General features: G+C 31.4%; 4 protein-coding genes across 4 annotated transcripts; 1 reads left to right on the plus strand and 3 right to left on the minus strand.

The window, feature by feature from the left end:
• Positions 1-400: 400 nt before the first annotated feature.
• LOC124829566 (translocon-associated protein subunit alpha-like) lies at positions 401-3,776 on the minus strand. Its single transcript, XM_047303104.2, has 8 exons — positions 3,616-3,776; positions 2,812-2,973; positions 2,662-2,712; positions 2,348-2,436; positions 1,573-1,650; positions 1,266-1,469; positions 806-877; positions 401-689 (listed from the first exon to the last, which is right to left on the minus strand). The coding sequence occupies exons 1-8, from the start codon at positions 3,683-3,685 to the stop codon at positions 639-641; spliced, it is 777 nt and encodes a 258-aa protein (XP_047159060.1). The 5' UTR covers positions 3,686-3,776; the 3' UTR covers positions 401-638.
• A 4,414-nt stretch (positions 3,777-8,190) lies between these two features.
• On the plus strand, positions 8,191-11,041 carry LOC124829565 (transcription factor bHLH121-like). The gene is made up of 5 exons (XM_047303103.2): positions 8,191-8,505; positions 9,204-9,319; positions 9,737-9,864; positions 9,956-10,411; positions 10,514-11,041. Exons 2-5 carry the CDS (start codon positions 9,220-9,222, stop codon positions 10,658-10,660), a joined length of 831 nt encoding a protein of 276 aa, XP_047159059.1. The 5' UTR covers positions 8,191-8,505; positions 9,204-9,219; the 3' UTR covers positions 10,661-11,041.
• A 2,457-nt stretch (positions 11,042-13,498) lies between these two features.
• On the minus strand, positions 13,499-14,323 carry LOC124829567 (uncharacterized). Its single transcript, XM_047303105.2, has one exon. The coding sequence runs from the start codon at positions 14,054-14,056 to the stop codon at positions 13,667-13,669; it is 390 nt and encodes a 129-aa protein (XP_047159061.2). The 5' UTR covers positions 14,057-14,323; the 3' UTR covers positions 13,499-13,666.
• Positions 14,324-15,575: 1,252 nt separating this feature from the next.
• On the minus strand, positions 15,576-16,266 carry LOC148201898 (uncharacterized). Its single transcript, XM_088108266.1, has one exon. The coding sequence runs from the start codon at positions 16,240-16,242 to the stop codon at positions 15,847-15,849; it is 396 nt and encodes a 131-aa protein (XP_087964392.1). The 5' UTR covers positions 16,243-16,266; the 3' UTR covers positions 15,576-15,846.
• Between the last annotated feature and the right edge of the window lie 110 nt (positions 16,267-16,376).

Raw genomic sequence — 16,376 nt, forward strand, 5'->3', positions numbered from 1 at the left:
TAGCATTCAAATATTGTCGAATGATATCGTTTAAATTAATCACATGCATCTAAAATATTATCGACTTTAAAACCTTTATTTTTTACGATTTTGTTTTTAAAAGAGATCTCAAATAATAAAATAAAAATGAACTCCTAAACGATATTTTTGTTTCTTCTTGTTTCTTCGACATTGTATTGAATTCATTTCGAAACCAACAAATATTTCACCTTTCTTGTATTTCCAAAATTTCGCATCATCCAAAATGTCGTTTTTATGTTGAATTAAAATCAAGATGCCAACTTTGGAAGGAGTGTTCTTCTTTACTATGTTATACGGTTCCAAAGAGCATCTTAAGATGACAGTAAACACAAAAATGTACGTAAAACAAAATGAACATTATCTAATGAAAACTCTGCCATATCGCAAAAGTTGTATCATTCCTAATTCAAATCCTTGTTAGTTTAGAACAAAAAAAAAACTCAACTTCATTCGAATGGAGAAACGTAAAAAGTCTTAAGCTACAACAGAAAGCTAGATCTTTCAGCCAAAATTTCACAGCTACTTGGTCGTGCTCTCTTAAACTCAAACCTAGTCAGTAACATGATTCTGTATTCCATGGCACAGTCTTGTGTGGCTGAACGTGAGAATTTGCTTATCTACTTCTTCTTCTTTGACTTGCTCGACAGAGATTGGGTAAATGCAGTTCCCTAGGTGTCAAAATAAAGGGCAGACAAAGTGAAGCATAAACCCATCAGTGTTACATCAAAGGTTAAGGCATCAAACATGAAATCCAACAAGTATAGTACAAGGCATAAGAACAAACCTGTAGCCATTCATCAGTTGAAGCATCTGTAGACCTTGTTCCCACTTCAACTTTTGGAGCCCTCTTTGTTTTCTGAACAAACATGAATCAAATTATCAGAACAAGGCAGCAGATATGTGATTCGAGGGGTCCCCAAAAAACTCAAACTAAGAGTGGAATTCTTTCATGCTCCAGGAATGAATGGATTCTCTTGTTTTAGATAACTTAGAACCCAAAAACTTGCAATACCCTTATCAGTTCATTATAGCTTAAAGCCATGGGAATATATGACTTCTCCTACTATGTTACAGATTAATATGAATTGTGATATCACGACACATTTTGTAGTTAGCAAATCAAACAAGTACAAAGTCTCAGTATAAATCAAAACAAAATAGAGTTGACGATTTTATGAGTACCATTAGCAAATAACAATGCATCCTTGAAAGCACGTTATTTGAAAAAATAATGGTGTTAGTACCTTAGAAAGGTGTTGTATTTGACCATGAATCCATAGCCCCAGGAGGACAAGGAGAGCAGCCCCCAAGGTAACAAGAAAAACAGACTCCATGCTAAGAAAACCACCAGCTTCAGCAACTTCAACAGTGCCATTAAAGAAGACGCTTTGGAATGGATGATCATCTATCTCATAAATAATAGTGCCCACAAGATCAAAATTTCCAGGCTGCATAACAGAAAAAGTAATAGCCATAATTAGTATAATAGTCTCCGGTGATGCTTACTCATTGAGAAACTATAAGCATTGGCCCTTGAAGCAATAAAGATACCTGCATGAACTTACTGACTGCAAATAGATATGGGAAAGTAGCCTGTGCTGAGGCTGGTACAGAACCATTATTGAAACCCTGAAATTAAAACAAAAGATTGAATTTAAAATAATTATGCAATACCATTTGCTGAATCATAATAGATTGGAGTGATACTGATGTAATATCATATATAACCATTTCCTTCACGTGGTAAAAACATGAGCAATGAACTATTAACCATAAGTTCCACGTAATTGATTCATGATAATTCACTGTTCCCAAATAGACTTGCAGAACTACTTTAGATGGTTGCCTGTGATCTAAACTGACAAAATCATACACATGAACTAATGTTTTATGGGGAAGAACAGGAACCAAAATAAAAGGAAATGAAAATATCACAAATACATCCAATGCTCCCTTTCAGAATACAAGGATGGAGTTATCAGATATATGCATCCAATATTCATACACAAATAAAGCAATCCTTCTCATGTGAAGATTAACAATTCTAGCATTCTAAAACCTAACTTTTCAAAGATTTATCTTCAAATTCTTGGCAGGCAAACAATGCATACTTTATATTTTACTACCCAGACTATTTTCATGAACATTTGAAATTCTCTTCCTCGAACAAATAATAAATAACATATTTCTATTGTTGGTTCCAATTCTATGGAATATTCATAAATTTTTATCCAGCATAACTAATCCTTTACAGTAACACACGCAGTGTAATCCTTGATCACAGATAAATAACTACGTTTTCTTTGGATAGTCAGCAACTTATTACCTGGGTAGTAAGATTTTGAACCAGCAGCTTGTGATCAAAAGGAAGGTGAATACTAGCCCTGATTGCAATAACATTCAAGCTTGAATCCCCTGTTTCATTCCACACAAACAAAAATAAGCTATAATCTGCTAATGAACAAATAACGTAACAGAATCACAATACATCAGTGAGGAAATGATGTAACAGAATCACAAAAAAATGAAGAGTTAAAAATGAACGGCTTAACTACCGACCAGTGACAAACACGAGTTAAGAATGTTGAGCATCATTACAGGTTAAAATACAACATTGAGTGTCAAATTTGATTGAATTACCATCATTTTTAACACCAACAAGCAGCTCTGACTCTTCTCCAGCTGTTATCACTGCAACATATCACAAGAACAAAGAAATTCAATCCCCTATCAAACAGAGAGAATGATTTGTGAACAATATTTTGGTGCACTAGACAGTATGGTTCTTACATCGTGCGCTGTTTTTTGGAAATACACTTATTGTATCAATTCCTGGAGCGGAAGACAAGGTCCCATCACCAAAGTCTTGGGCATCATCCCCAACAATGCCAATATCGCTTGATTCTTCAACGTTATCCACAGCATCATCGGAGTCTGACTGACACCTAGCAACTAAAAAAAAACATCGAATCATGGCCGTGCACAAAAGGCGTGAAAACATGGATACGATACTATTTGAGAGATCCAGTGTGTAAAATAAAACAATGAATAGCAGAGTGTATACATCGTTCTGCCAGCAAAAAAGATACCAATTTTAACATCCAAGTATCATAAGCATCAAAACTTAAAGTGCATAGAACAGAACCAGATTCCAGATAAACATAGCATTACACCGTCCCTTAACCTAGCTTATGTATTTAGATTCAAATCTACTGAAAGAACGCATATTTTCGATAATTGGCTCAATCATTAAAAAATGTAAATGTCAAGTGCCTGATTGTAAATTGCCCGCCACTAAAAAAGTAATATTTTCATTATCTCTAACATCACAGCAAGAATTGAGAGCAAGCAATCAAAGAAGAATAAAACGCATGGTTCCAAGAAAGATCAGAACCCAAAAGATTCAAAATTTAACAATCCAAAAGCAGATCAGAGTTGAAAAGTAGAGCTGAAAAGGGAGTGATTGGGTCGGCACAAAAAATAAAAATAGGATCTTTTCACATCAATCCAATCATAAATCACGATAATTGTAACATGCAAGGAAGCATTGATAGAAGGTGAAACAGATCTAGATCTAGAAGCAAGGGTGCAGACCTTGGAGAAAAGGAGAAGCGAAGAGGAGAAGGGCGAGAGAGAAAAGCAAAAATTTGTGGATGGAGGCCATGGTGGTGTAGGGCTGGAGTTGGTACCAAATTTCAACGTGTGAAATTTCAACCCTGAAACACAGATTTGTAATTTGTAATGTTGGAGAAGGAGATTTCCAACAACGATGTCGTTTACATGTGGGTCATACTCTATTAGCTTATATGTCTTAAATACTGTTTTTCATTGGTTGTTTCACGTGGCACATGCTGACTCACTAATTTTCTTGTCTATAGTAACAACTGCATCATAAGATAATTCATCTTCTTTCAATGATTTATTTTAAGATATATGGCTAATGATTACTGTAGTATAATATCACGTTATTCATTCTTTTATTCGTTGAAATAAATAAAAAATTAGCAGTTGTTTTTTGAAATTTTTAAAATAATAGTAATTTAGGTTCGTTTATCTTTATAAAAATTATTGTTGATTTTATTATAATTTTCTAAAAGCAATTTTTCATCGTTCAATTAGATTTCTAAGTTGTTTATAATTTTAAAATTGAGATATAAACAAATTTTAAAAGCTATTATATTATAAATTATTGTTTAGAAAAAGTTGCTACAATGTATATTAATTAATAAAAAAACATTTGTACCATTAACTATGATTTAAAGAAAACCAAATAATAAAGTACTAATAAATTTATTATTTCTAAAAAACTAAATTCAAATAAATGATAAATATAAACCACTTAAAAGATAATGGGTAAAGAGTCGATCTTTCTCTGGCTGTTTATTTAAATTTTATTTTTAAAAAATCCAAATAAAAACTATCAACAATATATAATAGATAAAGAGTCACTTAAAGATAATTAAAATACATATATTTATTATCTAATATTTCTTTTGCTATTTAAAAGTCCATTTGTTAAAGTAGTACATTAACAACACTGAAATAACCTTTGGGTGAGATGTGATTGATAATAGATTTTTAGTTTCTGTCTTTTAAAAATAACAAAGGGATTGTTAGTTTTTTTGAATTATACTTATATATATTTTTTTAAAGGAAAAGTTTTTTTAACAATTTTTTACAACTTTGTGATTGATTCATTTTAAATATATCAATCAATAACATAGTACACATAATCTATTAGTACACATAATCTATTGTCAAAAAATTGTTAAAAATAATTGTTAACATATCATATCCTTTCATACAAAATATATATTCACGTCTCCTATATTATAAATAAAACAATCATTTTCTTATTTATATTTATACATGTATTTTCTCTCAACATATTCATATTTGTATTAAATATTATTTAAATACAATAATAAGTTAATAAACTCAATCACATCTTTTATAAATATTTATTTGTATATTAAGATAATTTTTTTCAAATGTATAATTTTTATAAGACAATAATATAATATTTTTAGACATTGGTAATATATAATGATTAAATAAAATAATTTTTACAAAGACAAATATTTTTACATCTTTTTCATAAATTTTTATTTAAGTTTTAATGACAACTTATTTTTGAAAAAAAAGATAAATATCATTCTATTAAAAGTAATATAAATATCATCTTAGTTTTATATGAACGTCTAGTAAAAGGAAATTATTATTATTTCATTAAAAAAATAATTAGTAATTATTTCTAAATCAAAATGGGAAATGTTATTATTTCCAAAAACAAATATTGAATAACTATTTTTAAATTAAAAAAAGTTCGAAAGATATTTAGTATGTTCTTCTAATACACATATTTAGATGTTTTAATTTTTTTGTTGTCAATTATAAGTTATCGTCACATTATATTTTCTAACTGTTTTAGGTAATTTCTTAACATAATAATTATTTCATCTTTTGGTAAGAATTATAGATAATCTTTTAACGTAATAATTATTTCATTTTTTTTATAAAACTTTTATCATCATATACCATTTTGAAACAATGGTTTCAAGCTGAGTGGGTGTTCTTTGGTTAATTGGGATGTTGTATAAAATGTTGACCTCTATTATAATATATCAAACTATTAATATTTCATATATTTAATTTTTTCAAACATTGCAAGTAGATTGACACACCGTTTGGTATGCATTCATTCTTTACCTAATCTTAATAAGTCTCGATAGTATTAGATTTTTTTCGACCGATAAAGTACGTCGATTTAGGTTTCTTATCAATTAATATCTTTTTTACCCACAAATTAGTTAGGATGGCAGAGACAACAATTAGGAATTGATGCAAAAGTATTCATTTGTAAATGTGATGAATGAAAAAGACCGAGGTGATAACAAACTCGGTGAATTTATGCTTTTATATATATATATATATATATATATATATATATATATATATATATATATATATATATATATATATATATATATATATATATATATATATATATTTATTTATTGCATACTCATATTACTTCCGTAAACTTTCATTAGAAATTTTTCTAACAACAGTGTGTTGGGATAAACTTAAATTTTAAGGATTTATTAAAATCTTATTTTATTAGTTTTGAGTTTATTAATATTTGATTTTGATAGAGATAAAATATATAGGTAGTTTTGATTTTCCTTTTATTTAGGAGAGTAGTATTTTATTTTATAAGATAGAGATAGATTAGGTAGATTTTTATTTTAAGTTAGTTGATATTCTATTGTTAGTTTTTATTATTTGTACTTGGCCCAATGCTCTATTTGTACCTATTTAAAGGTTGCCAAGGTTCAATGAAAAAATAACCTCAGTGAATTGAAGAGTATTATTATTTATGTGGGTCACGTTTTTCCCAACATAGTGTTCATAGTTCCTTTTACGTCATTTGAATTTTGTCGAGGTTGTTTCCTTCTTTTGTGTTTATGTTAAGGTTGTTCTCTTTGTTTAGGTTTAGGTCGAGGTATTGGTTGATCTTTTTGATGATTTCTCTATTTTTAATCTTGAAATCTATCACATAATCATTGTCTCGTCCTCTTCCTCCTATTTGACCATAACGTTATCCTCCTAATTTGACTTAACCATTTTTTCATGAAACATCACATGATCTTGACTAGACAAGGTATACTCTATGACACTCTTTTGTAGTGTGACCTTAATTTTGATTATATATACACCTTTTGGTTGAATAAACAAAAATACGAGGTGATATAGGTTGTTGAAGTCATACTGGTTTGAAATTATTGAACCCTTGATGACGACGTCTCGACTAACAATCACAGGGTGTAATTTTCATACTTATTGGTATGCCTTCTTGTAAAGGATTGTGACATTCGTGGTAGATGAAGAGGAAGAAACGTTAGTCACTATTTTTCTTACATTTGAGCGTTCCTCTATGTTGATATACCACTTATGTGAAGAGCTTTTTCATGTTGGTAGGTGGGTAAACATACACTACACTAATGAATTTTCTAGACAAAGTCCTACTGTAACATGCGCATATATAGCCATCACTGACTATATGTTGTGATATGGACATACACTTTAGCAAATCGAGTGAAATATTGTTGAATCTTGCAAAAGAAAGTGTCAGCTGAATCTCTTAAAATAGACTACGTTACATTGTTGGTTTTGGTCAACATCTTAGGATTGATTATTAGGTTGAAGTTGTCATGTTCGTTTCTCAGTTGCCCCTCTTTGCTACCAAGTATTGCATGTTGGCTGTAGCCCATTTTAATAGGTTTTGCTATTGTGGTTAGATGATATTGAGTGACATGCTTAGTGCACTAAGTTCTAGCCTACACATTTGGCTAAATTGATGTGTTGTTCGATTTTGGTTGAGTATGATGAGTTGCTTGTGGAAAGCCTTCAATTTGACTTAATACTAATTTAACTCAATGAGATGCTAGTTTTGCAAGGGAAGAGTTTTAGGTATTTGTCGATTTTGTTATGTATGCTACTTATTGCAATTTGGAGATTCTTCTTATTCTTTTAAAGGAAAGTTTTCATATGTGTCTTTAGGATTATGACAATCGATGCACCCATTTTAGGATAAACGACGATGATACAACAATTATGTTTTTAGTAAGTATTATGAAACTTGTGACAATGTAAAGATTTTTTATACAACTATGTCAAATATTTTTATTTGAAATAAGAGTGATTCTATTAAAGGATTAAAAAAAATTCACAAGAAAGAATTTATATTTTACAAAATTAATTTTCAAATTGCTTATGAAAATCGATAACATATATATTTTTAAGAAGATTTTTCAATACTCAAATCAATAAAAAAAATAGAAAAATTATGGAATATGTGAATGTTAAAAAATATGGTGAGTATTTCCTCAAAAGTTAATATATAAATGATTACTTAGTGTTTGAAATTTGTTACATTGTGATAATGCAAATATGTCCAAATTGTCCGGTTAATATATAGAAGTGTAATAATAATGATTAAGACATATAATAAAAAATTATATACATACATATATATATATATATATATATATATATATATATATATATATATATATATATATATATATATATATTTATTATGTATTTTGTTGAATATAAATTTTGTTTGTTATGTGAATTTTATATGGACGATCTCACTTATATTTGAAAGGTTAAAATCAGGAGGGGCATGTATGCATTGCGATCCCTGCAAAATTCTGTAACCAAAAGCAGAATTGCGAAATACATCAACCCTAAAGAATATGCTTATGTAGGTATCTCCTCTCTAACACAACCCATTAGGAATAGTAGAATGCAAGCGACCTTTACACTAAAAACAATGCCAGTCACTTGCATTTCTGATTAGGAACCGATTCCAATTTTTCTTTTTTTGTCAAGAAGAGACAGCAAGGGAAAGTGAAGAACAGTAGATTTTACCCGTCGATTTAGCAAAATTATAGATCATCGAACATAGATAACGAGGTAAAATCTCTGATCATAGCTTCTCTATCTAGCTATGTTTTTTTTTTTTTTTTATTATCTAACGTTCTACACATATCCTTTTTCTGAATTCCTTCCACGAATTTGAGCTACCCCGTTCTTGTTTCCAACCCAATTACGGGTACATCATTTTTATCTCACTTTGTTGTTTCCATAGGATTTTGTTCTGTACTCCTGTTGCAACACTATGCAGTAAATTGATTGTACATTGTGAGATATTGTTTAAAGGCCCAAAGTGACTCTGTTGTTGTGCTTTGTCTTATAAGAAAAATTAAGTTCAGTTTGTCAATTATCATTGTACTGTTTGATAATAGTTTCAATGCATATTGTCATTAGATAATTTTTTAGCTGGTAGCAGTAATGCATGTCGACAATTTTGCTTGTTCCTAGATCCTATTCTTCCTTAAGCAGTAACTGAATAACGCTAGTATTGAATTAAGTGAAGAAAAATAAAAGCTCCCGAGAGTTGTTGAACTGGAATGACTCTGCAGGAGTATTAGTTACTGAGAATTTAGATCATACTTATATAAAATTAGTACCTATATCTAAACAATGTGTTGAAAACTGAAATGCGTGTATTATGTTTGATAATTTTGGTTTTTGTTATTCTGCAAAGCTGAAATCAATGATAGAAACTTTGATTAAACTAAATTTCTTAAACTTATGTACCTCTGCCAAAGGTTTGAAGTTGAACCAATGGATTGTACAGCTGCAAGAAGGACACAAAAGGCTGACCGAGAAAAGCTGAGGAGGGATCGACTCAATGAACAATTTATAGCGCTGGTCAACATTTTAGGTAAATCAAATTTCACAATCTTCCGTGAAAAAATTGTCATGAATTTTTATGTTTGTTGCTATTCCTGACTTACTAAAGGTATCCAACTGCCAGGTTCACTTTTGTTGAATGACCAATTGATAATAACTAAACCGTTGTAACTAACAGTACCCAGATTGTATTTGTTATGGCAAGTGTTAGCATTGGTTTGGATATTGTTAATGTCTTTAGTTTGGGAATTGACCTGATTGGAGTTTAATTATTTTCAACCACACGTCTCAGTGATTACTTTAGGTTATACATATGGTGATAGTTTGGATCTAACAAGTTGTTCCTCAGATATTCCTTAATATTTATCCGTGTGTTTGTCACTTGATGAGAACTGTTAAATCAGTACTTCTATTAAATTACTCTGCCTGTGGCGACTCTGAAGTGCAGATCCTGATAGGCCCAAAAATGACAAAGCAACCGTTATAGATGATACCATTCAATTGCTACAGGACCTTACTTCTCAAGTTAGTAAACTTAAAGATGAATATGCTGCACTACATGAAGAATCTTGTGAGGTAATATTTTCTCTTCTCTCTTTGATAAATCACCATGATGCTTTGGGACATTAAATAATCAAGGAAGTAATGACATTTTATTACTTTTCAGTTGGCTCGCGAGAAAAATGATCTTAGAGAAGAAAAGGCTTCTCTTAAATCAGATATTGAGAAGTTGAATTGTCAGTATCAGCAACAGCTCAGGACTGTGTCTCCATGGACTGCAATGGATCATTCAGTAATGGTAGTTCCACCATCATATCCATATCCAGTGCCAATGCCAATACCTCCTTCTCCAATTGCTATGCAGCCATACCCCTTCTATGCTAATCAACATTCTGCTATTATCCCTAACCCTTGTTCAACATATGTTCCTTATTTAGTCCCTAATACCCTTGTTGAACAGCAATCCATCCAGCACATAGCCCCACCTCTTCATCCAGGTTTCCAGTCCCACATGTCGGGTAAACAAGAGTCCAGAAACAAATGCAAGGAGAGCATGGTTGAGAAACGTGAGGATTCAAATGATGTCACTGCAAACCGGACTTCCGGGTTTTCTGCAGACCAGGTTAGTGTTGCTTTGCTTTTAAAGAAATCTAGTAACCTATAGGCTATAGCTGTGATAAAAGAGGTATGGATTCAACTGGTGTTTGTGTTTTGCGTTTTGCAGGATTTGTCATCTGGGCAAATAAAATCTAGCGAATTGTCAAGGAAGCAAAGCAGTTGCACTGAAGTGATTTCGTTAGATAGGTGCTCATCACCTAGGAGCATTCAGGAGAGTTCATCAAGTAGTGTAGTTCACGAGCACAAAGGATAATGAATGAGAAAGGGAACAATGTCAGTCAAGTGCTTATCTCTTTTGAATTGAAGTCATTATGGAGTTTCTCCAGTGTTTAGCTACTACTACTATCTGGAGGTACAAGTCCCTTTTTTTTTTCCTTAAAAAAATCACCTGTGATATCTCTCCCATATAAATAAGCTTTTCCTTTCGTGTAAAAGCTTGACAAATCTGGTTTATACACCCATTTCTTGTAAAAAAGTAAAATTGCAGCGGAAAAACCTCCCAACTTGATTGATGTGGCTAATGTGTAGGGTATGCAAATCACTTCACCTATTGACCTATGACCGGAAATTGTATTTATATTACGAGAAATGCTCGTTATACACTCTTTCTAATATACTCTATTGTTGAATGAAATTTGTTAAAAAAGCTTAAAATTGTGTTAATACTTATGCAATGAACCTCTTATAATATTGTAATTTGTAAATTAACCTGGATCAATAAGAAAGGTGTTTTGGATTGGAACTTGGAAGCAGTATGTTGTTCACAAAAACTATTAGTCGGTTATAAACTACATAAGGATGTTTGGACAAGTTTCTTTATAAGTCATTTTAGAAGAGGAAATAAGAAAAAAGGAAATGAACTTCTCAATAAGCTAAAATCAACTTATATAAGAAATCAAAATAAAAAAAATAGAGAATTTATATGAGAGGACTTCTATAAGTTCGATTATGGAAAAAACCAATTTTAGTTTTTCCTTTGATTTTCTCTCTTAGAAGGAGCTCATGGAAAAGTCTGTCCAAAAATGCCTTTGATTCTTGTTAATTTTCACATGACATTTAATGAGATATTATTAATTTTTCTCTATTAAATTTTAAAAATAAATACATGTCATGTACAACTCAGTGCAACTATAAATAAGTGATCATTCTGACTAATTAATAATGCAAGCTTGTTGAGATGTGGAAAAATTATAAAAATGGTGAGATAATATTGTTGATATGATGAGAGAGATAACAATTCAAAGTAATACAATAAAAATATTGTAGAAACACTATTTAAATAGTATAACACCATAAACTAGACCGTGGGTGGTGGTGCTATGCATTAGTTAGACCACGTGGCAGTAAGAGAGTGGCCCCCATCCCCACCCCGAAGATATCGAGGTGTTTAAGGGAAATAAATAAATTTAGTCGAATAGCTGTTGAGTGACCCGTGGTTAAGTAATACCATGATGCATAAAGAAAGAAAAGCAACATTGTGAGGGGAGAGCAGCTGATGAGCTAACTTACTATCTTTCAGAGTTGTCATTGGATTCTTGACTGAATCTTGAAATGGTTATAAACAATAGAACTAATGCCAGCACGCAGAAACACACTTTCTGCAAGTTTTCTCTTTTTGATCATTGAGTCAAATTCAAGTGTTTGCACAGTATTAAAATCTATTTGATGGGTTGTGGTTTTTTGTACAAGACTAGAAGTAAATGCTATTATTGGCCTTTCTTAGGTAAATAGAAAATTTATCGAGCAGTCTGGCTGAAAATGAGAAGATTAGCCTGATCAAATGCAGAGAATAATAAAAGTGTACCCACTGCTAGCAGACACAAGTATAATATATAGTGTTGCTTCTGATATATGAAATTCGAATTTGGTCTTTCGGTCTTTTGAAAATAAAAGGATGGCTGAACAAATTTAAAAACTTATTACTAGAGAATACATCATCGTTGCCAATATAAGAACAATATTGCGCTTCCAGAATGTTATTATATTCTGTTCCATCAATCTAGTTCAATGTACGATTTTTGTACTGTGATGCTAATGTAAATATTTTCTGAATACCATCTGTTATAAAACATTATCCAAATGATTACGATAAGAATATTAGTTATTTGATTATTATAAAGCGTATTTTTCACTTCATTTTGTTTGTGTTACGATAAGAACTAAAATAAAATTAATAGCATGATTGTTAAAAAAAACTTAATTTATAAGCACTGCTACTACACAGAAAGAAACAGTGGTTGAGCAGAAGTTGCACTCAAAGAATATATACCAAAGCCAGTCTGATATCAGAAGCTAAATATGCTTATATAAATCCTAGAAGACCACCTAGTGTGCTTATGATATAGTTTAGTTATTCTCTGCAAATTGCATTGATTGAGAATAAAAGAGAGAAGAATGGGATGGTTCTACCCTAAGAAAAGTGCAGAATGGAAGGAACGCTCATTGACAGAGCAGACCATGGAGATTGCTTCTCTTTCTCTAAATCTTCATTTATTTGTGATATTTGGCATTGTCCTTGGCTTGTTGTGGCTCTCCCATTACACCACCTACAAAGCTCAGCAGAATCACATAGCCCTTTACGTTCAGTTATTCTTGTCTCTTTCGCCAATCCTATTGATACTCTTCTTGCTCTCATATTCCACCTGTGGAAGGCTAAACTTTTGCTTCATGCCTTCGATGCACAAGTCACTCCAACGAGCTGCGGTGTCTCCCTGGAATCTTGCAGCTACTACCGCCACTGTTATCACTTTGTTACTGATCTTTATTTTATTCTAAGTCGATTTTAGGATCTCTCAGAGAAGGAGACAGAAATTCCATATGGTATTACCGCACAACACAAGTATAAGGAAGCTTTTGTCACAAATTTTATGTTCTTTGTTCGTTTCAAGTCATATACACACATACGCTGTTAACATCACTGAATTATTTGCTGATATTCTGTATGTAAATTAATTTGAAGTCCTCTCACTTGTGAAAAAAGTGGAATTTAATCTCCATGCAGCAATTCAACGGTTTGTTTTTGCTATCTTTTTCTTGTGCTTGTGTTCGTGAGATTTATGAAAGTACAAGTTAAATTAGTAGCACATAAAAATGTGTAAATCACCTTGAACACTTTCATAGATTTACACAGGCATCGTCACATCTGTATCTACATATTTAAGAATTACAAAACTCGGGATTTTTACACTAACTTTAAGTTAAGAGCAAAGATAAAAAGACACAGAAAAGAAAAAAAAAACATATAGAGAAAATTTTCAAATCATGCAAACCAGCTATTAAGAAAATTGGATTGGTATTGAGCCATTATAAGCAACACCAGGATCAAAGCAGCCACACCCCATGGAGAGCTTCCTTCTGAAGGGCCTTGGTGGGTTCTCCTGCTACTCTCCCACGGTAACGAAGCAGAGAACCACTCTGAATTCTCCATAGAAGATAACCAACGAACTATGAGTATTAGCACCACTGGGGTAGCAAATAGTACCCAGCCAAATTGTTCTTCAGCAGTTTCAACAACTTCTTCATAGGAAAAGTACCATGAAATGGCAAAGAAGAGGAAGATGAGTGATAAGATTAACAGAACGGGATATGGCAGGGGATTCAGAGTGAACCCATCCAAAACAGAAGAGGTTCTGCTTCTGCCATAAGCCATTGAAATTGATGGTCTTTTGGGTATTGGAATTCAGAAGTGAGAAGCTTAAAGGACTATTTTTCTTACAGCAAAATGAAAGAATGGTGTGTGTGTGTGTGATTGGTGAAGTTGTAATAGTTTGATTTTTGGAAGTGATTGATAAATAAGATGAATAAAGTTAAGACAAGGGAGGTAGTGTCAGCTGCAGGTACAACAACATGCTGAACAGTTGAGCAAAAAAGTGATAGAATTTCCTTAATGAAGAAGGTTTATGCTATTGGCATGCTCCAACATACCATGACAAATATATGCTATTTTTTCAGTGTTTCAATTAATTGATTTTGACCTGATTGGTTGGATTGTAAATGGCCATTATGATGACCCTTATCCCATTTTGCATGATAAAGGAAGATGCCTTTCAGTTAGTGTCAACCAGGATCTCACTAAGGAAATTTTAATCGAATAAGTTATACTAAAAATATATATTCAAACTATTTTTTTTTTTAAAAAAACTGGTGTTTATTTATACATAGTAATTCTTTACAAAAATTAATGTCTCGTAATATAATGGCCTTTCTGTCACCTTTTTGAGAAGGAAAACCAGAAGACTTTCTATCATAAAATGGCATAACATTTACATTAATATATAAGAGCTTAACAGAGTTGCTTTTTCTAATGCTATTTGATAAACTATCTTTTTATGATTTTAAGATAATTATACAAACATTTAATAAATATGTCATTCATAATAATTACTGTTAAATATATTACATGGGTGTAGGTGCATCTTTTAATTATTCTTATAATAAACCTTTACTTTAGTTCCTCATATTATATGCATTGGTCATTTTAGTCAATTTGTTATAGTTTACCTCAGTTCTTATATTAAAAAGTATCATTCCGGTTAGTTTTAGTTTTTTTTATTTTATTATTAACAGATCTTGATGTGAAATGTAAACACTTTAGTACTACTGTTGAGTATGTAAATAAATCATATTTCGGCAAAGTTTTATAATTTGCAACAGTACTTTTTTGGCATTTTTAACCACTTTTGCATGGTCCATTTGAATGCTGATACTGATACCACATTAGATTGGACCAGATATACTTGTCATAAAAAAATAATGCAGCTAGTGATGGAACATATTAGGTAAAGAGTGACATAATAGCTTACACATTTACATTTATTTAATACAAAAAATAAAATAATCATACATAGGTTAAAATTTTAAAATAAAAAAATTAAATAAATTTAAAAAAATTGTGTGTCAATATATTATTTTTTATTAAGAAATGAACAATGGAATAAGTCATTTCCTGCTTTTTCCATTTCTACCCATGACCCTTTCTCTTTCTCCAATAAATTTTTTAGTAAAATCAACTCTTTGAAGTGTTCCTTGAGCTGACATGTTGACACCTAATTTCTGGTCTTTTGGGTTGGATTTTTCTTTTGTACAAAAGTTCAAAAAGTTGGCTTTTTGTGTTTGAGAGTTAGATTAAAAAAGCTATGCAAACTGATTCCTTTTTCACTTACACAGAATGGCCACTTCAGAAATGCTTGAAGATTATTCAATCACAGGATATAACATGTTCAAATTATAGTGACATTACAGATAAGAATGTAATGCTATACAGAAACATTACAATTACTCTGCTAAAACACACATACCATAAATTGTTACATAAACATCAACAGAAGTAAAATTAACATAAAACACAACACCATTCATCCGATCTCATCGGTTTAAGAGTGTTTCGTGTTTTTTTCTTATGCAGAGACTTGAAGATGGAAGATGTGACTGAGAAAAACACTATCTGTAACAGTAGCAGGCATACGTACACTGACAGTATGGTGGTCTGAAAGAAACCTTTCTTCTTGAAGTTCCAAACAAGGACAACAGAAGCAGAATGAGTACGAGGAGTATTAGTGCGACAAAAGGTGAGCTATAGTTGGTTTCTTCTTCTTCTGGTTCACCTGAAAAGAGCTTCGGTGCAGACAGAAGAATCAAGGCCAGGACCAAGATCAGAACAACATTGGGAGTACGAGCATCATCACAAGGTCTTGGTTTATGAACGTAGTAGTAACCCATTGAATCCCTGAGAAAATAACACAGAAATGAAGGTTTTTTATGGAGGAAGAGATTCAGAATGATAAAGTCAAAAGGAACATGAAGAAGGAAAATATTGTAGTTGGTATTATTTGTCATCCACACACAATTTGGTACGTATTTAGTGTTTTAATAATATCTATGAGGCTGTCAAATTCCGTAAGAATGACGATATTATCATCACAGACCAAATAGTGGGGTCATCTACTACCACCTATTCATGATTTTCAATT

This window comes from Vigna umbellata, chromosome 3 (assembly GCF_029865625.1).
Source record: "Vigna umbellata cultivar VRB3 chromosome 3, Vumbellata_1.0, whole genome shotgun sequence".
Taxonomy (NCBI): Eukaryota; Viridiplantae; Streptophyta; class Magnoliopsida; order Fabales; family Fabaceae; genus Vigna; species Vigna umbellata.

Bases quoted from the DNA above. Each gene is read 5' to 3' on its own strand.
- LOC124829566 (XM_047303104.2), bottom strand. From the start codon at position 3,685: ATGGCCTCCATCCACAAATTTTTGCTTTTCTCTCTCGCCCTTCTCCTC. The intron at 1,470-1,572 runs GTATCTTTATTG...TCTGTTATGCAG, and splicing joins CAGTCAGTAAGTTCATGCAG to CCTGGAAATTTTGATCTTGT. The intron at 690-805 runs GTTTGTTCTTAT...TTTGACACCTAG, and splicing joins CAACTGATGAATGGCTACAG to GGAACTGCATTTACCCAATC.
- LOC124829565 (XM_047303103.2), top strand. From the start codon at position 9,220: ATGGATTGTACAGCTGCAAGAAGGACACAAAAGGCTGACCGAGAAAAG. The intron at 9,865-9,955 runs GTAATATTTTCT...ATTACTTTTCAG, and splicing joins TACATGAAGAATCTTGTGAG to TTGGCTCGCGAGAAAAATGA. The intron at 10,412-10,513 runs GTTAGTGTTGCT...TGCGTTTTGCAG, and splicing joins CCGGGTTTTCTGCAGACCAG to GATTTGTCATCTGGGCAAAT.
- LOC124829567 (XM_047303105.2), bottom strand. From the start codon at position 14,056: ATGGCTTATGGCAGAAGCAGAACCTCTTCTGTTTTGGATGGGTTCACT.
- LOC148201898 (XM_088108266.1), bottom strand. From the start codon at position 16,242: ATGACAAATAATACCAACTACAATATTTTCCTTCTTCATGTTCCTTTT.